Source organism: Rhinatrema bivittatum, chromosome 1, assembly GCF_901001135.1.
Source record: "Rhinatrema bivittatum chromosome 1, aRhiBiv1.1, whole genome shotgun sequence".
Taxonomy (NCBI): domain Eukaryota; kingdom Metazoa; phylum Chordata; class Amphibia; order Gymnophiona; family Rhinatrematidae; genus Rhinatrema; species Rhinatrema bivittatum.
The window spans coordinates 264,409,786-264,431,756 of record NC_042615.1 but is presented as its reverse complement, the minus strand read 5'-3'; the positions used below and the strand labels follow the sequence as shown (position 1 = coordinate 264,431,756).

At 45.4% G+C, this 21,971-nt stretch overlaps 1 protein-coding gene across 4 annotated transcripts in view; it reads right to left on the bottom strand.

The window, feature by feature from the left end:
* DYSF (dysferlin) overlaps positions 1-21,971 on the bottom strand; it is a 731,032-nt gene that overhangs the window by 596,178 nt on the left and 112,883 nt on the right. For all 4 annotated transcript variants that reach the window (XM_029594483.1, XM_029594497.1, XM_029594488.1 and 1 more), the window contains exons 6-8: positions 21,072-21,265; positions 6,347-6,475; positions 393-455 (exon numbers count right to left, since the gene is read on the bottom strand). In XM_029594483.1, coding sequence (XP_029450343.1) covers positions 393-455; positions 6,347-6,475; positions 21,072-21,265 — 386 coding nt within the window. The remainder of the gene's footprint in view (positions 1-392; positions 456-6,346; positions 6,476-21,071; positions 21,266-21,971) is intronic.

Genomic DNA, 21,971 nt, shown 5'->3' with positions numbered 1-21,971 from the left:
ATAGGATGGTGGGCTTGACGAACCATTGGTGTGATCCATCCTGTCAATTCTTATATTCTTAGGCCTTCTCTTTTCAATTCTTCTGGTTCTGGTCCATATCTAATCTGAGACCCAGTAACTTATCTCACTACAACATTCAAAATGATTTTCACTTTCCTCGGTGACTATGCTGTGTCCGAGATGCAATATTAGTTTTCAGCACTACCCCAGAAAACATAATCTCTAGGTCAGAGCCAAGTTAAATCTGGTCAGAGCCTTTAGACTACTTTGAATGAAGTAGTTGAACGGGCAGAGTCAGCTGTGACAGCAGATCAGAGTCAAGCTGACTCACTCATCCTTAATAAATGCACAGTTCCAGGAAGAAGGTAGCTTGCCGTTTCATGTCTACTTACCGTAATAAATACTGGGTCATCAAAGAGTTCGGCTGGAGATTCAAAAAAGTTGAAGAAAAAGGTCTATTTAATGAAAAGAAAAGCAAGAAAACACAAAATGTGAAAATTGCTTAAAGGGAAGTTGGCTTTCATTCAGAAGTGCTTCAGTAATATACTTACAATGTTTCTTTTTACTTTTTTTTTTATTTTATTTATGCTATATGCAATCTGATATCGATGTATTGCAATATAATGTTTCTTTTTACTTTTAAGACAGCTTGTCTCGTGGTGATTGTACCTGCTATTACTGTGAGAAACTGGCTGCTCCCTCTCATGTTTCTTATCTATAAAATTATTATCCGTGATTGGTGCCACAAGTTCAGAATTCCACTCTTTTCTGAAGTTTATTAATAATGTTATTTTGTTCAATGGGTCGGTAAAGTAAGCTCTTACAATGTGTGAAGAGGTGTTCTCTAACCTATTCATTTCTGCTTTGAAAGTGATTGGGGAAATTCAACAAATACCTGTGTTACGACTACGGCTGCTGTGCAGCCTCCTCACCACCAGAGGTCCCTCATGAGTACACTCTCTTGGCTGGCCCACTCTGGTTTACCTTCTGCTCCATGACCTGGACTTCCTATATAACCCTGCCTAGCCTATGCCTCAGGGCTTTGGCATCGAGCTCGATTGGGCTCCCTGCTCTAGCCTCCTGCGTTCCTCTGTGTTGCCTTCAGGCATTCTTTCTTGCCTTGCTGCTTCGGGCTCCCTGTCTTGGCTCCTTGCCGCTTCTGTGTGGCTTGGAGGCCGCCACCGCTGCCATCCTTTTTGCGGCGGGAGCACCGCCGCCTCTCTCTCTCCTCCATGGCCTGGATGCCGCTGACGTCGCTGCTCTCCTTGCAGCAGGAGGGCCACCCCCAGTCTTCTCTGCATGGCACGGGTGCCACCAATGCCGCTGATATTGCTGCAGACTCCATCCTGGCTCAGCTTCTCTTTAGGCGCGTGGCTGCGCCTCTCTTCGGTATTTAAAGGGCCAGCGGCGGGAAAAGCCCCATGGCCCCAACTAATGAAGTCATTTCCTCATCGCCTGTTCAGCCCTATAAAAGGGTTCTTCGCCAGTCCCTTGTGCCCTTTGCAAGGAGCCTGTTTGTCCTGGATTCCTGATTTCTATTTCTTCATTCCAGGAGGCTTCATTCCATTGTCTCTCCTTCAAGGCTCTTGTTCTTCGTGGGAGCTCCCTTGTCTTTGTCCGTTGTTCCTGGTCTCTCGTCAGATCCTGCGTCCTTGTCTGTCCTGTGCCTTGACGTTCCAGTTCTCCAGTTCCTGTCTCCAGATGTTCCTGTCTTCGGATGTCCCAGTCTTCGGATGTTCCAGTTCTTTGGTCCCTGTCTCCAGTTGTCCAGTACTTCAGTTCCTGTGTCCAGTTGTCCCTGATCTTCTGGTTCCTGGCTCTAGGTTTCCCAGCCTTGTCTCACCCGCCGGATTCCACCTCCAGATGACATTCCTGAGTTTTGCCTGAATCTGTCTTTGAATCTGAGCCTGAGTTCTGTTTCAGGTCATTGGAGCCCTGTTCTGGCCTGGTTCATTTCAAGTGCTGCCCGGATTCTTCTTTTATCCTGAGCTTCAGTCCTGTGCTTGACCCGCTCTCTGCGTGGTCCACGACCAACCTCTTCAGGTTGTGTAGGGCACGCAGTGGGACAGGGTGGTCCACGACCAACCCATGGGGGGCTGTGTAAGGTGCCCTGAGGGGTAGTGCCTGCCTGAGTCTCCGAGTGCCCTGTCTCGTTCAAGTCTCTAAGTGCCTTGTCTCATCTAAGTCTCCAAGCGCCTTTGTCTCGTCTTTGTTTCACAGTCATTGCCTGTCCTCGACCTCTGTCTGTCCTGTCGCACCTGCTGTTCCCAGGCGGCAGGTCCAAAAGGGCTATCGAGTGCATTACTGGGTCTCTCTTGGTGCGTTCAGGTTCGGGAGAGGTCAGAACTCTCCAAGTCTTCAGCCTGTCTGCCCGTGCTCGGATACACCTCGTCTGCCTCGGCGCTTCTCCGGAGTCCTCCTCTGGAGTCGAGCCGTGGTCCAAGGGCACACACTATCTCCTGGATAGGGACTGCTCCCTAGCATCCCCAGCACTGCATTGGAACCAGTTCTTCTGCACTGGCTGAGAGTAGGACTGATACATCTTGTTACAGAAATTTGATGTGCAACTAGAGTGCACATACTCGGAGGATTGTTTGGGCGGAGGGAAGGGATTTGCAATTCAAATGGTTCCTCTAATACCCGAAAATCTGTTGTTATTAAAGATCAAACAGGAATAAAGTGCTGAAGTCTTCCCCCACTGGAAGATTGTTTAGGGCTAACCAGGAATTTTGTTGATGTTGTAGTCAAAATTCTCATTTGCTTTGGTTTGAAAGAGTTACAAAGACCTGGTTGGTGTTCTTTCTTTGACATGCTGCCTGGGCTATTGCTGCTGAGGGCAAGGTCACTGAAAAGGATAAGGTTAATATAGTTTTCTTGAGTAGAAGTACTGCCTTGTGTAGTACTGAGGTTGGGGCTTTCTAAACATAGAGGGGCAGATTTTAAGAGCCCTGCTCGCCTAAATCCGCCCAAATCCGGGCGGATTTAGGCAAGCAGGGCCCTGCGTGCCGGTGAGCCTATTTTACATAGGCCTACCGGCGCGCGCAGAGCCCCGGGACTCGCGTAAGTCCCGGGGTTTTCGGAGGGGGGCGTGTCGGGGGCGGGACCGAGCGCAGCGGCGTTTTCGGGGCGTGTCTGGAGCGTTCCGGGGGCGGGCCCCGGGGCATGGCTACGGCCCGGGGCAGTCCGGGGGCGTGGCCGCGCCCTCTGGACCCGCCCCCAGGTCGCGTCCCGGCGCGCTAGCGGCCCGCTGGCACGCGGGGATTTACTTCTCCCTCCGGGAGGCGTAAATCCCCCGACAAAGGTAAGTGAGGGGTTTAGACAGGGCCGGGCGGGTGGGTTAGGTAGGGGAAGGGAGGGGAAGGTGAGGGGAGGGCAAAGGAAAGTTCCCTTCGAGGCCGCTCCGATTTTGGAGCGGCCTCGGAGGGAACGGAGGTAGGCTGCGCGGCTCGGCGCGCGCCAGCTATACGGAATCGATAGCCTTGCGCGCGCCGATCCCGGATTTTAGCGGATACGCGCGGCTACGCGCGTATCTACTAAAATCCAGCGTACTTTTGTTGGCGCCTGGAGCGCCAACAAAAGTATGCCTATTCGCGGTATTTGAAAATCTACCCCAGAATGTTTTGTTGTTACCACTGATAATCTAAGCAAAGTAGCATAATGATGCTTAATAAGATATATTGTTTCTTTCATTTTTCTACAAATAGATTATTTTCTTTAAAGATGTTCCTACCATCACTGATTGGTGAGAAAGTTAGACCTTTTGATGACCTGGACAAAACTGAACATTATAATTGATATCCAATTTTTTGAGACTGGCAGTGTTGACAAAGGTGTTTGGCACATCCTTGTCTGAAGTTCCTGTTGTAATGTGTGTGTATTGGTATTGCTACAACTTGTTTTGGAGGTTCAATAAATATTAATAAATCAAATATGTTTCCACTAGGTTCCACCTCTTAATACAGAGAAAAAAGAATCTCCTTGGCCATCTTTAGGACAAAAGTAGGGTATGTCGTATCTTCAGGAGGAGATGTATTCCTAGGTGGTAGTGGAGAGGGATCAAATGGAAGATCAGTAGAGTATTCATTATTGAAGTGGAATAATGGCGAAATATAAGAAGATTCTGACCTCCCATGAATCAGATAGTACTAAAAGATGTTCCTCTGACACTGTCATTGCCATGAGACCTGAAAAGATGGAGTAGTAGAATGACTTTCCATCTTAGGCATCAATGACTAAAATGGGAGACATTTGCTCCAGGGGAGAAGGTGGTGGCATATCAGTAATCATCTTTCTAACCATAGAATGGTGGTCAGTTGTAGGAAAGATTGGGGAGCTTTGGCTCTGTTTTGATTTTTCTGCACCAAAAATTGAGATTCTGTGCCAAAACGTTCTCTGCACAGATAGTATTATGATTTTGCTTGTGGATAACACCAATAATTTTTCCTTAACAAGGAAAGACTGTGCTGAAGAGGATCATCTCTGCACTGAGGAACTATATTTCAGTGTGGAACATACATGTTTTGGCGCAAAGATGCTTTTCTACACTGAGACTTCTCCGAATCATGGTGCCAATCATGAAAGCACTGCACCTTTTTTTTTTTTTATTTAGGCAACAGCCTCTATAAAAAACAATGCTTAACCTTAACTTCTATGGTGGAAGTCTTAGTAAAGGTTAGAAAATCCTTCAAAGTATACCACCTCGACATTATGTGACTAGGAGACATGCAGACACAGGCTGCACAGTTAGGAACATCATGGGAAGGCCTGATACACAGGAAACAATGGTCATGTTGAATCAACAGACATTTTAGAAAAGCAATAGGGACATCTCTTAAACCCCAGCTTGTTGTCTGCCATCTTGAAGAGGATTGATGCTAATCCTAGCTCAATCTTGAAGAGAATAATTAACATTGTTTTTTTAGACTCACAAATGAAAAAAATAAAAGAACAAATATGAAAAGGAAAAGAAAGACGAAACTCTAAGGGAAAAAACAACCAAGAGCTATTTTTGAGAGAGACAAAAAAGTCCATTGGTGCTAGCAGAAGAAAAAAGACTGAGGAGACTCTCCCAGCTCTGAAAGAACTATCTATCCCAGCACCATCAGATGATGTCACCCACTTATGTGGCTGATATCTGTCCTGCTTGTCTATACAGAAACTTAAATGCATATGTCATGTATATATGTAAGTTTACCTGGACTGGGCGGAGGCATTCCTGGGTATAGACTTGGAGAGGGGTTGCATTTTAGTGTATACGTTTCCGTTTCAAAAATATGCATGTAAAATTTCCAGAAAAATGTCTGCATTCAAAATAGCTGGTAATTGTGTGTAGATAGTTTTGGTGGTATAATTTTCAAAGCACCCTTATGTGCTTAAGTTGCCTTTAAAAACTGGTATAACTTATGCATGTATTTGCCATCAAATTTATGTTAGCTGTTACAAAATTTCTCTCTCTAAGGTAGACGGTCAGCTGCATGGTAAGCAGATATTCAGCAGTGCTCATCTGGATAAGGCTGCCACTGAATGTACCTGGATAAAGTTACCTGGGTAAAATTAGGACAAGTATTTTTGAATCCAGACTTATCTAGCTAACTTTAGTCGGGCAGCACTGAGTATCAGTGCTCGTTGGCTAAAATTTAACCACGGCCCCAGAATGCTTCCATTACTGCCTCTTTTTATCCAGTTAAATATTTTATGGGTAATAAGTTACCCATACATAATTTAGCCAGGGAATGAAGGGGATTTTTCAAATATCGATTTTTGTCTAGGTAAAAGCTATCCATAAAAAGCCTTTGAATATCACCTCCAGATGTTTAAATGGCATTTACTTTTGTTGTGGTTCCTTGCCTTGAGCTATCCTTAGAAAGGAAAGCAATAAATTCAATACAATTAAAGTAATTACAAAGACAATGTTAGAGAAATGAGTTCTCACTCATAAGGCATGCTGCCCATTTAAGAACTTAGAATTATGAACTAATGTAAAAATGGGAAATAAGAATGCTGTACTGCTAAGGAAGTGACTGCACGTATAATATACACTCTCCACTCAGAACAGTAACATAAAATGTTTTAAAAAGGGAAGCATTCTAAATTCAGTTAAGCCAAGCTCCAACAGGCAAGCAAAGTTTATGCAATAACCAAACCCCATTGATCAGCAGAGAAAAGAATTAGGCCAAATGTAACAAGTTTTTCTCCCAAACACAGGTACAAGGACTCCTGCATACAAAATAGGAGAAAACACTGAGCACATTTGGTCCACTGTTCTTTTAGAAGTCAAATATGCGAGTTACATTATTTTCTCCAGGGATTATGCCAAGGCCCTGTGTTGAGTCACATTATTTCTTACCTCATCAAAGATCGGACTGTTCCCTTTCCGTATTCTGGTTCTCTTTGTCTGCCCAGCAACCGTCACCTTGATGACAGGTTTAATGTTTACACCCGGTAACTGCCTTGCCTCTATCACGCGAATCCGGATCTAAACGTAAGGATTCAAAGAAAGTAAAATAAGTCAAAACAATATCACTAGAGGACCTAGCCAATGGAAATTTTATTCTCGTTTCACGTCAGCGAAAGTACCAATTGAGGAGGGTGCATCTATTTGTCTATCTATATGCATGAAAGACTAAGCACTTTACTGAAGTGGCTGCACAACCTCTGTGCATTTCCGGAGTCCTTGGCATGGGAGGGCTTGATTAGTTTGACAGGAAAAGGGGAAAAGGAAAAAACAATTGCAGTGAAGTGATGAGCAGCCAGTTGGGTTGGTGCACGTTGAGTCATGAATATTAAACAAGAAAAAAGTTTTCATACCTGTAAACAGGGTTCTCCGTAGACAGCAGAATTAATCAGCCATAATGCATGCTTTCAGAGTTCAGTTAAAGTCTTACTGAGCATGTATGGAAGTTTCAGCACACGCATACTGCCTCACAAGCATCTCTTCCAGCTTTAGTAAGGTATTCGACTCTCCAGGAAGGTGGGCAGGTACTAAGTATAGCTGATTCATCCTGCTGTCTATGGAGAACTTTGTTTACAGGTAAGCAAACTTGCTTTCTCCGTCGACAAGTAGGCATGAATTAGGCATAACTTGTGGGGAGTCCCAAGTTGGGAGTTGCTTTGTACAGCAATTATTTAAAAGACAACCCAATCCCACCATGTGGAAAGTGGACTGTTGGGTGAACAGATTGCAAAGAACTGTTTCTCCAAAGTTACAGACTTCTCAGGACATAGTGTCCAGACATTAATGGAATGTAAAGGTGTAAACAGATTACCAAATAGCAGTTTTGTATATGTCTTTAGTGGAAGTGGCCTTGAGATGAGCAACTGAAGTTGCCATGGTTCTCACTTGATCAGCACTGACAGAGCTGTAATCTGTAAGACAGTCAATACATAACAGTGTACAGTACAGTCCACTAGCCCATTGGTTCTCAACCTTTTTTCAGCTGGGACACACCTGACAGATGGTTCTCAAGTGCGTGACACACTGAACATGTGACCGTCACGGGACAAAATGTAAATATACATTCTGCATCCTCAGGAACCACATCGACCCCCAAAAATGGGTGCAGAGCAGAACTAGGGCATTACCCGTACAGCTCACGATACAAAAAAAGATATTCTGGATCTGAAGACATCTCAGTAAAAGCAAAACAAACTCTCTTTACTGCCAGGCACAATACCCCTCCTTATGAAAAGTCAGTAATTTACCACTACAAATATTTAACCAGGCCCTAAACACTAATACACCTCCTATTGGGAAAACAGAGCAAGCCAAGCTGCTATAGATACCCACTTAGAAATAACTGTAAAACTATACTAATAAATGTTACAAAACAGCTGATGAACAGAATAACATCCAACAATTACAAACTCATAAAAATTAATAAAAATAGTCTAAATATCAAAATATTTCAAACAGCAGACACATCACATAATACCCAATAATTAAAATGGCAGTCAATCAAGAAAAATAAACTTAAAAAGCTGCCTTTACTTACCCTCTCCAGCAACTCTCCTACTCCTTTCCCTTGCAGACCAATAGCACTCACCAGAAGCAGCAGTGGCTGCTGAAACTATGTCCTCACAGTCCTCTTCCTTAGGGCCCACAACCAGTCTCTGTCTCACACAGACCAATAACTTCCCTAACTAGTATCTCTTCCTCACACACACACACACACACCAGTCACCTCCCTGACCAGTCTCTCTCAATCACACACATGCTCTGTCACTTACATGCAATCTCACACATACTCTGTCACTTACAACCACACACACTGCCACTCATGCACCCATTGTACCACACACACACACACAAGCTCTCACTCATGCACCCAGGCACCCATTCTACCACACACACACAAAGCTGCCACTCACCACCCAGGCACCCATTCTACCACAGGCACCCATTCTAACACACACACACACACACACACACACATACACACACAAAGCTGCCACTTATGCACCCAGGCACCCATTCTAACACACACACACACACACACACAAAGCTGCCATTGATGCACCCATTCTACCACACACACACACAAGCTCTCACTCATGCACCCAGGCACCCATTCTACCACACACACACACACACACACACAAGCTCTCACTCATGCACCCAGGCACCCATTCTACCACACACACACACACACACACAAGCTCTCACTCATGCACCCAGGCACCCATTCTACCACACACACACACACACACACACACAAGCTCTCACTCATGCACCCAGGCACCCATTCTACCACACACACACACACACACACACACACAAGCTCTCACTCATGCACCCAGGCACCCATTCTACCACACACACAAGCTCTCACTCATGCACCCAGGCACCCATTCTACCACACACACACACACAAGCTCTCACTCATGCACCCATTCTACCACACACACACAAGCTCTCACTCATGCACCCAGGCACCCATTCTACCACACACACACACACAAGCTCTCACTCATGCACCCAGGCACCCATTCTACCACACACACACACACACACACAAGCTCTCACTCATGCACCCAGGCACCCATTCTACCACACACACACACACACACACACACACAAGCTCTCACTCATGCACCCAGGCACCCATTCTACCACACACACACACACACACACACACAAGCTCTCACTCATGTACCCAGGCACCCATTCTACCACACACACAAGCTCTCACTCATGCACCCAGGCACCCATTCTACCACACACAGAAGCTCACATGAAGCCTCTTCTCATTGTTTGGCCCAATAAGCCTGGCCTCCACTTCTCAGCCGCCTCTAGCCTGACCTCCCGCGGTGCGCAGGGTCTCTCCACTCTTCAGCCGCCGCCGGCGGCGCGCAGCGTCTCTTCCTCCTTCGGCCCCGCCGGCATTGGTGCGCAGGTCTCTCCACTCTTCAGCCGCCACCGGCGGCGCGCAGCGTCTCTTCCTCCTTCGGGCCCCGCCGGCATCGGCGCGCAGGTCTCTCCACTCTTCAGCCGCCGCCGGCGGCGCGCAGCGTCTCTTCCTCCTTCGGCCCCGCCGGCATCGGCGCGCAGGTCTCTCCACTATTCAGCCGCCACTGGCGCATGCAGCATCTCTTCCTCCTTCGGCCTCGCCGGCATCGGCGCACAGGTCTCTCCACTCTTCAGCCGCCGCCGGCGGCGCGCAGCGTCTCTTCATTCTTCGGCCCCGCCGGCCTGGCCTCCAGCGGTGGCGCACAGCATCTCTCCATTCTTCAGCCCTGCCCCTGGGGAAAAGGGCAGCACAAGCGGGGCAGTGGAATACCGGGAGCCGCGACACTCCTGCTGGTGCTTGGCGACACACTGGTTGAGAACCACTGCACTAGCCAATTAGACAAAGTTTGTTTGGCAACTGCCCTTCCCAACTTATTGTGATCAAAGGACACAAACAGTTGAAAAGCTCAATGGTGAGGTTGAGTTGTCTTTAGATAATATGCAAGGGCTCTTTTACAGATTTCTTTTTTGCACACGTGTTCTTGAGAAGAAAGGATGGTAACTTTTAAACAGCTGCGGCGGTGTACATGTACGCGCGTATGGTGGCTCGTGCGCATGGATGCAGCCATTTTATAACATACACACGTAAATGTGCGTATGATATAAAATCGGCTGTGAGGGGATATTATTAGATACGCGCACCAATGCAATTACCATTTTCCCCAGTCCGTTCCCATTTCACCCAGGTAAAAGCTCCCAACTTCCTAACCCCCTAATTTTCCTTCCTCCCTTTTACCCTATTAGACCCAACCCTTCAAACCTTGCTGACTAGCCCTGATTTTTTTATTTTAAAACTTACATGCCATCCACAGCAGAAGTAAAGTTACATGGTAGGGTACCCTGGCGCGCACATTTCAAGTGACCTTCCCAGAACGCCCATGTCCTACCCAAGCCCCACCCAGACCATGTCCATGCCCCACCCCTTTTTTAACTTTTTGATTTGTGTGTGTATCTGGAGAGATGTGCATACTTGGGCATTTATTAAAATCTGTGCAGTGCACACCAGCCCAACATGTGCATATCTCCCAGCTTTGGCGTGCATAGGGCTTTTAAAATTCACCTTAAAGTTAGCAATACAATAGCTTGGCTGATGTGGAAAACAACACAATTTTCAGAAGGAATTTAGGGCAAGTATGCAGAAGCACCCTGTTGTGAAAAAACTACAGGTATAATGAGCAGGAAACCAGAGCCTGTAATTCACTTACTCTTCAAGCTGAAATGACAGCTACAAGAAACAACATTTTCCAGGTGAGAAACTTCAAGTCCACTAACTCGAGTAGTTCAAAGGGAGGTTTCATCAGTTGAGCAAGGACTGTGTTGAGGTCCCAAGGTAATGGAGGTTTACTGACTGAAGGCTTAGAATGTCCCAGTTCTTTTATGAACTTTGATACTAAAGGATGGAGAGAGATCTGTGTCCCTTCCATCTGCTGGTGATACACACTTCATTGGTGCTGAGATGAACTTTAACTGAAGAGGTGCTAAGGCCGGAAAAGAAGAGGAAGAATAGATACTGAAGCAAGTCCTTAGGGCTACAGGAGAAGGGATACAGTTGGCTAGTCCCACACCCATACCCTCTTTCCGGTATGGCTAGTCCCATTCCCTCTTTCCGGTATAAGTTATTTGGTAATCTGTTTACACCTTTACATTCCATTAAAGTTACAGACTTTACATTCCATTAAAGTTACAGACTTCTCAGGACACTATGTCCTGAGAAGTCTGTAACTTTGGAGAAACAGTTCTGTGCAATCTGTTCACCCAACAGTCCACTTTCCACATGGTGGGATTGGGTTGTCTTTTAAATAATTGCTGTACAAAGAGGGGTAGTTCCCTCTTTCCGGTATAAGTTGAGAAGCGGTGGAGTTTTACAGAACAGCACTGTGTGCATGTATGAAATTAATACCCTCACTTGTTGTGATCAAGGGTTTGAACATTATAAACACATGGAGCACACGATCATATTTGAATAAGATTGGAAACTCTATGAAAAAAAGTGTTTCTCTATTAGAAGCGCCTTGAGGCATTTTTGCACTTTATTGTGAAAAATTGTATGAATTACATTGTGTCATCAGTGTGTTGGTTTTTAATGTGTGAATGGTTGAATGATTGCAGTTTCACTAATTTTAATTGTGTATATGTTTACATGTTGGATTAAACAATAAATAATATTGCACATTAATTGTAAATGTTATAGATTTCTCTGTGTATGTGGGTCTATTTTTTGCAGGACAGAGAATCAGATGACATCTCACACTGAGGCTTCTGGCTCTTATCCGATAGTGCCTTCCAAGGGCTTCATCTTCCAGGCTCATGCTGCACCCTCTGGGGAAATCCATTCACAACAGTAACAGCTAGAGATTTCAGATTCAAGCCCAGCTAGCAACAGCAGACAAAATGCATATCTGTATACCAGGGGTGGCCAACTCTGGTCCTCAACAGCCACATACAGATCTGGTTTTCAGGATAGACACAATGAATTGGTGTGAGATAAATTTGCATGCATTCCCTCCACTGTATTCAAATGTATGTCATGCCTGTTCATTATTGATATCCTGAAAACTAGGACTATTTGTGGCTCCTGACAGCTGGAGTTTGCCACCCCGGCTCTATACCCCTAACTGAAGACATGGTGGAGGGCAACCTGCATGGAGTGGCAGCTACTACCCAAGCAACTTGCTGGGCCGACTGAATGGACCATTTAGGTCTTTATCTACGATCATTTACTATGTTACTATATAACAGGCAACTGGTTCCCGAAAATGCAGGCCTTAAAACTGCTGACTGCTGTCTTCTTGGCCTTGGATTTTCCATTTCTATTATTTTTTCTTTTTAGAACTCAAAAGTTCTGTTGAGGGGTTTACCAAGGCAGTGGCAAAAAAGAAAAAGTGTAATGAGGCAAAACACTAAGCCAACTAACAAGAACAAAGCAAAATGAGACTGGGAACATGTCTGTGCAGTAGCTCAGATGAAGAAAGACTGAGGAGCTCACAAGGCAGCATGCGTGCGGGAACTTCCACAAATGCTCAGTAAGATTTTTACTGAGCTCTGAGAGCTGCATTGGCATTGGCATCAACAGATGACACCACCCATGCGTTATCACTGATTAATGCCTGCTTGTGATGGAGAGGAAAAAGGAAAAGGATGGTGAGGAAACAGAGACTCTAGCTGGTGTCTCTCTCTCGCTCATATTATAGCTGCCCCTGCCCACCTCAGCAAGCTAGGCAGCCCCTTACCTCGCCTAGTGCTTCCTCCAGCCCTGGGGATAACGGCGGGGTCCGCGAGCTCCAGGGCACGAGAGGTGGGTCGGCAGAGCCTGGAGTTCCTGAAAGGAACAGACCAGTCAGGCAAGGGGTCGCGGATCTAGGGACATCAGGTGGCTTGTAATGAAACATAAATACGATGTCAGGAAGGCAGGCTATCTTGGCGGGCAGGTCCCAGGTGGGTGAACTTCTCTTCCACATTGCTTTCCTCCCACTGTCTGTGGTTCCAGAAAAACACTCTTAAAGAAGTTTCACTGCTCCCCCCCCCCTCCCCATCCCAGCTGTTATTTAAAAAAAAAAAAAAGATGGAAAAAGGGATGGAAGAACAGGAAAGCTGACCAGCACCATGTGATGGCAATGCCACTGTGGGGCAGGGCAGAGACCTACGCCTGTGTGCAATGCCTGTGGCAGGCACTTCGGAATTTCTTTTTCTTTTGCCTGGACTGAGGAGTCTTTAGAGAATAATCATCATGATTTAAAAATAATTAATAAATTAAACGAAAGCTACAGTACATGAATTTTCAGAGGAAGCATTAAGTGGGTTTGGTAAACCTGCATACTGATTTTGTAGAAATGCAACAACCCAGGTCATCGGACACTTATGTAGATGTATGGCACTTGGTGGGGGGGGGGGGGGGGGGGAAATCACTTTGTATATGTAAAAAACAAAAATGTTTACCCTGTGCGTTGCAGAGCACCTCTGCTCTCCTGTGCAGCCCCAAAACCTGCTAAACCTGCGCACAGGCCCACATATACAAAGTACAAGTAACACAAGGACTTTAAAAATTGTCCCCAAAAGGCAAATGTAAAATTATGTTTCATTTAATTATCTAATTCTGCAACTTTGAAAAGTTTAAAATGATTTAATGTATATTTCTAAATAATTTATAATGTCCCATGTGCAATAACTAAAATGTTGCACTGTTCTGCTCTTGCTGGCTCTATGTCCTGCACTATTTAGTAAACGCTATTTTTTTATTTTTGCCTTTTTTTGAGTGAAGGGGGTGTCCTACACAATTTTCTCTCCCTCTTTTCACTTCCATCCCACCCTCCCCATCCAAGACTACACTGTTATATATAGTCCATTCAACATATACTGAATGTAGCCCTTAATCTGCCTAGCTAAACCAGAATAAAGTAATGTGGATTCGATGTTAGGCCATTGTTAACCTTTATTTCTATGCCACTGAACTGAAAAGCCACTTGAATTATGTCAAAAAGTAAAATCCCCAGCAGGTGGCGCTCTAAAATAATGCTATAAAAGTTGAGACCATGACATACTGCCCCCATTACTGAAGGAGCACAAATTAAGTACAAAACCTATCCAGGACTTTGAATGAAATTGCATAAATAATTTAGGTGCGATTATCCAAGCTGTGAGCCCTAACAATCAGGAAATGACTTACAACTACCCTAACATCTGTCAAATTTCCTAAACCTGAGTAAGCTGAGGATTACAGATGTGCCAAGAACCCCCTGGAGGGCAGGGTAGGATGACAGAAGAGATGGAGGGGGTGGCAAGAAGCCTGGCAGGAGATTACAAGAGAGATGAAGGGGTAGAGAGGAGCCTGGGGGGAGAAGTGGCAGCAAGAAAAGATGATATGTAAACGTTTAAGAGCTAGGACGAAAAAGAAGAAAAGCACGTTTCAGCAATTATTATTATTATCCAGGGCAATTTACACTGTTGCGTAATCCTTAAAATACTATGTTACATTTATAACATTGCATACGTATTTTAACCTAGACTGAGTCCCAGACTGGGGATCAGTTGAGGAGAGGGGTGGAGATGACAGGAGAGGGGAAGAGAGGAAGAGGCGGGTTGGCAGTATCCAGTTATGGTCTATGGAAAGAACTGTGGTTGCCGTACTAGTCCACTCAGATATATAGAACTAAGGGTCAAGAACAAGTTGTGTGTGATGCTTTTTTAATGGGCTTAATATACATCTGTGACGAGCTTTCGAAAGTTAGCCTCTCTTCATCATGTAACAGTCATACAGATTGTAAGCCAAACATTTAGTAGGGATGGGTAGACTAGAGAGGCCTTTTGGAGCAGTAATGTGCTGACGGGGTTTCCACTCCTCGCTAGAAAAAGCAAGGTCCTGTGGAGGAGGCCAGCGGAAGAAGAAGAGGCCCAGCGGTGTCGCTGGTATTTCTTGGATCCGGCAGCAAAACAGGAGGCCCTGCAGTGCTGTGGTGTTTCCCAGAGTCGGTGGCAGAAGAAGAGACCCTGCTGTGCAGCCAGTGGCCGAAGAAGCAAGAGACTGGCCCTGTGAGAGTAAGTGCCAGTGTGTGCGTGTGTGTGTGTACGTGTATAAGAGGATGCCTGTGTGTGTGTATGCATGCAACGGTGAATGTACAGAAGAGTGTGTGTGTGCCTGTGTGTATATACGAGAGAGTGCCTGTGAATGCGTATGTGTGAGAGTGCCTGTGTGTGTGTGTATGAGAGGGTGCCAGTGTGCGGGGTGGGGATGGGGGTGAGAGAGAGGAAGTATGTGTGCGAGTGTGCATGGGTGAGGCAGGAATCATGTGTGGGAGATACAGAGGAAGCTTGTGTGTGTGTGTGTGTGTGTATGTGTGAGAAATCGACAGAGGAAACGTGTGTGTCTGTCTCTTTCACAAACATACACTCAAGCTGCCTCTGTCTCTCATCAAATGTTTATGTGTATAAGAGACAGAGGGAGTATATTTTGTTTGTGTTTCTCTGTGTGTGTGTGTACCCCCAGTTCACGACAATCTCAAAGTGACAGGTATGGAGAGTAGGGATTTTTAAAATTCTTAGTTTTAATTACTGGGTGTTATATGATGTCTGCTGTTTTGAAACATTTTATTGATGTTTAGGAAATTTTAAAAACTTTGTACAGGAACTTCTAATTATTGAATATTATTTATTTATCTATTTATCTAATTTTTATAATCTGCTTTTTGGCACTTCAAAGCGGATTAGATTCAGGTACTGTAGTTATTTCTCTGTCCCCAAAGGGCTCATAATCTATTCTATTCATCAGCTGTTTTGAAATGTACATTTTTAAGTATAGTTTTACTATTCTGATTGATTTATATTTCTTGATTGTATTGTTTTGAGGAATAGTGATTTTCTGCTTTTCCATTGTTGCACTGCTTGCAGAATCTGGCTTGTGGTTTCCAGTTCAGTTTTTGTCTGCATGTGTAAGTTTGTGTGTGAAAGAGAGAGAGAGAGAAGAAGTGTGTGTGTGTGTGTGTGTGTGTGTGTGTGTGTGTGGATGTGGGTGTGTGTGTTTTAGCGTGTGAGAGAGACACAGAGGAAGTGTGTGTGTAAGAGAAGTACAGATAAAGTGTGTGTGCGTGTATGTGTCTCACACACACATACTCCCTCTGTCTCTCACCAAGCATGTATGTGTGTGTATGAGAGAGAGGAAGCATATTGTGTGTGTGTGTGTGTGTGTGTGTGTGTCTGTGTGTCTGTGTGTGCATGCATTCCCCCAGTCTACAACAATCTTAGGATGACAGATAAGGAGAGCAGGAGATTTTTAAAATCCTTATTAGTTTTAATTATTGGGTATTATTTGATGTGTCTGCTGTTTTAAAATATTTTATTGCTCTTTAGGAAATTTTAATATTATATATTGGGGGGATGCCAAAGATGTATCCGCCCCAGATGCCAAATACTTTAGGTACATCTCTGCGTTGCGTACTAGTGTTGGTTTTGCCTGCAGCCTATCGAGTGCCCACCTCCCAGCTCCTCATTTGAACAGACAGGTATTTTTGCTATTGCTGCACCAGTGCATGTCTGCCACTGCTGCTGCTGCTGGTAAGTGTAACATGAATGTTGTGTAGTACTAATAATAGTGTTTGTGCTATGAGAGAGAGGGTGGGTGCAGGATTTCAGTGGTGCCCCAGCTCAGCTAGAGATAGATAGAAAACGGAGCTTTTCTTCTCTTTCTTCCATCCCCCAAGAGAGAGAGCAGGAAAGAAAGCACTAAAATGAAGCTGCACGTCCCAGGCTGGGGCAGTAAGGAAAGCAGGAGAAGGCAGTGACAGCGCTGAGCTCTGACTGGTGATTCTAATTTGCCTCGCTCAGTTGCAGGCTCAGCTGAAATTGCTGAATTGCTCCTAGGCTGCCTCCTCTAGCAGTCGCCCTGCTAGATGGCGCAAAGAGTTCACTTATTCGATCCCCAGTCTGGCTCAGTGCACTATTGATGCTCCTTGAAGGCAATCGCCCGTTCCGCCTGTTAGGTCACACTAGTCCTGCAGCAGAATCATATTCTCTCCAATTAACCACATCAGAGGTAGCCCAAAATAATCCAACAAAAACGATAAGGGTACGGAACAGCTCCCTTATGAAGAAAGGCCCGACAGGTTAGGGCTCTTCAGCTTGGAGGAAAGACAGCTGAAAGGAGATATCAAACAAGTTTATAAAATCATGAGTTCTGTGGAACAAGTTAATAAGGAAGGATTATTTACCCTTTAAAATAGCACTAGGACTAGGGGATACTCCATGAATCTAACTGATACCAGGCTTAAAACAAATTTAAGAAAGCATTTAAACAGCCAATGCACAATTAAGCTATGGCTTTTACTGCAGGAGGATATGGTAAAGGTTAATAGCATAACTGGATTTAAAAACAGTTTACACAGGTTTCTGAGAGACAGAATCTTATGTAGGCATGGGAGTGAGCTACAGGGAAGGGATCTTCCTATTAGAATCTGCCGTGTACTTTCAAGTGACCCAAACTGGCCACTGTCAGAGACAGGATGCTGGGCTTGATGGACCACCGGTCTGACCCAAGGTGACATTTCTTTTGTTCTTATGTTCTTACAGTTCCACGTCCAGAATCTCTGCCATTAAGTGTGCAATAGCAGGTGACAGGTGTGGAACTACCTCCTCCTCCTCCTCACTTTCCTCCTTCTTCTCAAATATCTCCTCCTTCTCCACCCTTCTTCCACCCTTTCCAGCTGCTGCTCAAATGCCAGGAGCTGCCTCGCAACCCTATTCAGCAGCAGCCACTACAGTCACTAGTGGTGGTGCTTTCCTGACTGGGATAGACCTGTGGCCACAGAAGGCAAACCATCATCAGCCCTCCTTCTTCTCACCATTACCAGACCACCTGCCTCCTCTGACTCTCCACATACTATAAAAAAAAAAAATATATATATATATATATAAAGAAAATAAACAAATCACACACAATCTGAAAAACAAAGCAATCCTCTCACTTGGTTTCTCTTTTTCTCCTAATCTTTCTCTGAATCCTGCTTCTTTCTTCTAGCTCCTCACAAAACCCACAGGTTTACTGGAGATGGATCCTTCTAAACTGTGACAAACCTGCAGACGTCTGTCAAACCTTTTGATTCACTTGAAATTGACTGCAGGTTCACTGGAACCACAGCCACTGGATAGATGCTTTGTACTTGTCTAAACACAAAGTCACTTTACTGTATAAACCAAATAAAATTAAAACTGCTTTCTCCTCTTCATATGAGGCAAATTAATTAAAATGCTTCTCCAACATCAACTTACACAAAGATGCATCTGATGAAGCTGAATCTTGTCATCTCAATAAATGTTAGTCTGTACGGTGCCCCCAGTACATCACTTTCAAATGGGATTCTCCCAGTATAAATACAAACAACAATCACTGTGCAGGACCAAGACAAAAATATGTGGCCACACTAAAAATGGCAGACTATTACTCCAGGTTTCAACAAATATAGGGGCCGATGCAATAAAAAGCGCGGAAAGCGGGCGCTGAAAAGTCAGCGCCCGCTTTCCTAATATTCGCATGGCGCCCGCAAGGGGGGGCACCATACAATACTCAAATTAGGGGGTCGTGGCTGCCGGTTTTGAAGACCGGTGCAGGTAAACTTGGCATCGGTTTTCATAACCGGCCGTCTGCCAGTAATGAAAATGGCCACCGATAAACTCTGGTCTGCTGAGTTTTGTTTTGGGGGGGGTTTTTTGTACTTAAAAAAAGAAGTACAGTAAAGCAGTTTTTTCTGCTTTTCTGTACTTCTTTTACCTGTGCTCAGCTATTAATGCCTGCTCCAGGCAGGTGTTAATACCTGAGCGATAAATGTGCATCTGAGATGCACATTTATTTTTTTGCATGCGGAATGAATGAGTAATTGCCTATTTCACATGCTTTAGCATGTGATGAGCGCTATTACATTCACTCCGCATCCGACGCGGGTTGAGTAGGCGCTAATCCCCCTATTGCACTGAGTGCACTGTATTGCATCAGCCCTATAATAAGTGTAGAGGACAGAACAAACCAGGGGCAAGTAAAGGAAGAAAAGAGATGTTGTAATAAATGCATGAATTCTGAATGTAAACCAGTCTTTGCCAACCTTTTCAAGCCCAAGGCAAACCTAGTTTAACCAAAATGCTGTGTAGCACACCAGCCTCCATGGAGCAGAGAGTGTAGACGAAAAGGACTCAAACGGTTAAAAGAAGAGCAAAGGAAACCCTGAAACCAAAGGGAGAGGGCGGGGGAGGGGGGGAGGCGCCATGACAGAACAGTACCCTCTCTATACAAGTGCAGGAGAAGGAAGATGTTGGTGTGGTGTGGGTGAGCTGCCTACGTTAGTTACTGTGGCTGCTGCACGTGGTTGCCAGAGCTCCTTTACTGCTGCTGCTCCCAACACTCAAGAGTAAGCCGCCTCCAGTACCTGCTTGTAATCAATCTGCTTTCAAGCGCCAAGAAGTGGAATATAAATCACAACTCTCCACCCCCCAGCCCCATCTTACTCAGCCTGGGGATAAGACTCAGGCTGGAAGGACTCAAAGGAGGAGGTGCTGTCTGTGTGCAGTGTCTGTGCACCCTAGGCCACGGCTTGCCCTGCCTAATGCTTCTGCCAGTCCTGTCGTGTGGGCCCTTTTTTGTTGTGGGGAGGTTGACTCAACCTGCAGGGAGTGCCCTGTAGGTCTTCCCCTACAGCTGGCGGGACTGAGCTTTTGCAAGACTGGTCTAGGGCTTCACCTAGACCAGCCCCTTTCCCTTTAGGTTGAGCCCTCGGGTTTTCTGGGGACCAGCAGGACTTAGATGAGAGTCTCATGGCAGGTAGCAATAACAGAAGTCCTGGTCAGAGGAGCAAGGGTAAGAGGCAGGCGGAACACGAGGGTGGTTGTGGTTCAGGCTGCGGTCAAAGGCAGGCAAGCAGGCGAGAACGGTCAGGTTCCAGGCTATGGTCAGATCCTAAAGTCAGTCCAGGAGCAGGTGAGGAAAAATTTGGGGGAATGAAAACACCAAGACGGGAAGGATGAGGTGGGCAGGCAGGGCTTGGAGAGATGAGGCAGGCAGCAACTCACACTACAGGGGAACTGTAGTCGACCTGTTGCTGAGGCAAAAGTCTGGGAGGCTGCAAGGCCCTTATAAGGGTTGAGGGAGATGACATCATTTGGGGGCATCACAGCCTGTTTCCCACCATTTGCCCTTTATGTGGTGATGTCAGGCACGCATACGTGCCTAGAAGGAGTTGAGCCAGAGGTAGGAAGGCAGCGTCCGAGACGTGGCTGCAAAGGTCTGTGCCCTGCCACCGTGGAGCGGGCCTGGGCGGTGTTCAGGGTGTGTCGGCTTGCGGGGTCAACCCACGAGCCAGCAAGTGTACCAGAAGGGGGGGGGAGGGGGAGGACAAGAAATGAGCATTGAGAAGGATAGGTGCCAGAGAAGAACATGGGAGGAGGCAGTAGTGGAACATGGTAGCAGAAGAGTAACTTTGGGGAAGAGAGATAACAGGAACCTAGGAGGAAAGGGGGAAACATGGGTGGAAGACAGAAAATAATAGGACCTTGTAGAAGAGAAAAGAGAGGAGAGGAACCTAAAAGGAGAGATATGCAGAAGAAGACCCTGAAGGGTCGAGCATGTGGTGAGAGAAGGTGGAGGGAAACTTGAGCATGAGAGGAAGGTATGGGGCTGGGAGGAAACTTAGGGAGAAAAGGCTGAAGAAAGGAGGAGGATGGGAGCAGAGAGGTTGGAGATCCAGAAAGGAAAGAGAATAACCCTACATTTTTCCATATTCCAAACCCTGAATCCAATTCTATAAATGTGAATTTGAAGCTATATTTCCACAGCAGCAAGGTGCAGAGAAAGCTGCTCTGCCAGATAATATCTATTTACGGCCATCAGTGTACACAACACTGTACAAGATAAGCAATATGACAAGTCTTTATTTTAAAACAAATATTTTACATTCTAAAGTTTGAATACAGGGAGAGTTACTGCTTTACTGAAGGTCACAGTGAGTCTTGGTGATTGAACTTGAGAGTTTAAAAATGTCACATTTCTGTCATAACCATTAAGCAGACCTAAGGCGTAGATCTGATTTCTGCTCACCTGAAAATCCTGAGGTTTGTTTGATAATGGTCTTTTAGAACTGCTCCTCTTCCTTTTCATCCCATGGACTGGATGCAGAGCGGGTTTCTTTGGAAGGGTAGGCTGCTCTGCTCTAGGGCCAAGAGTCTCTGAAGTTGCTCCAGTCTCATCTTCTGTGCCGGCCTGATCTTCTGTGTCTTCCTCACCTGCTATATCTGCCGCATACAATGCAAAGGTTCTCATAGGCGTTAGATTTACAGAAGTAAATACGCACCAGGTTGAAGTTTTCACAGTCTGAAGACAGATGCATCATCTCGTATGTTTGTTTGCAATCTCCACAGTGAATCTTTTAATATTTTATCAATGAGAATTAACTGATTTAAAAGCACAACAAACCAATGTCCTGCTGCTTTTTAGAACCACAGCATATGGAAGCAGAGAATATGTACATGAGTTGTCAACAATTAGCTGTTAAGAATATTTTGTATATAGTACTATTCCCATTTCTGAGTCTGGTCACTTTAATATTTTCATGCAGAGAAGAGTTTAAGCATCCAGTATACAATCAGCACCATTACATTTTGTTAGCTCTTCTTCCTTGATAATTCGGTATCAAATACTACAAAAGACTTAGGAGGCCAATTTACTAAACCTTAGTCCCTGAGGTATGCTGTAATGCATGAGCACTGTGATTTATGCACAGACATTACCAGGTACGGTAAAGCCTATGTGTTCCCGGCAATAACACCCCGTAACCCCCCACACACACACACACACACATGCGCACACACACACTGATCTTTAAATGACCTTTAGGCCACAAGTTAAACCACTCTCCATCCCTACCCGGGTGATAAACCCTTCCCTGCCCCTAAAAATCCATCACCCTACCTAGAGACTACTTGGAGTTAGAGAGCAGCT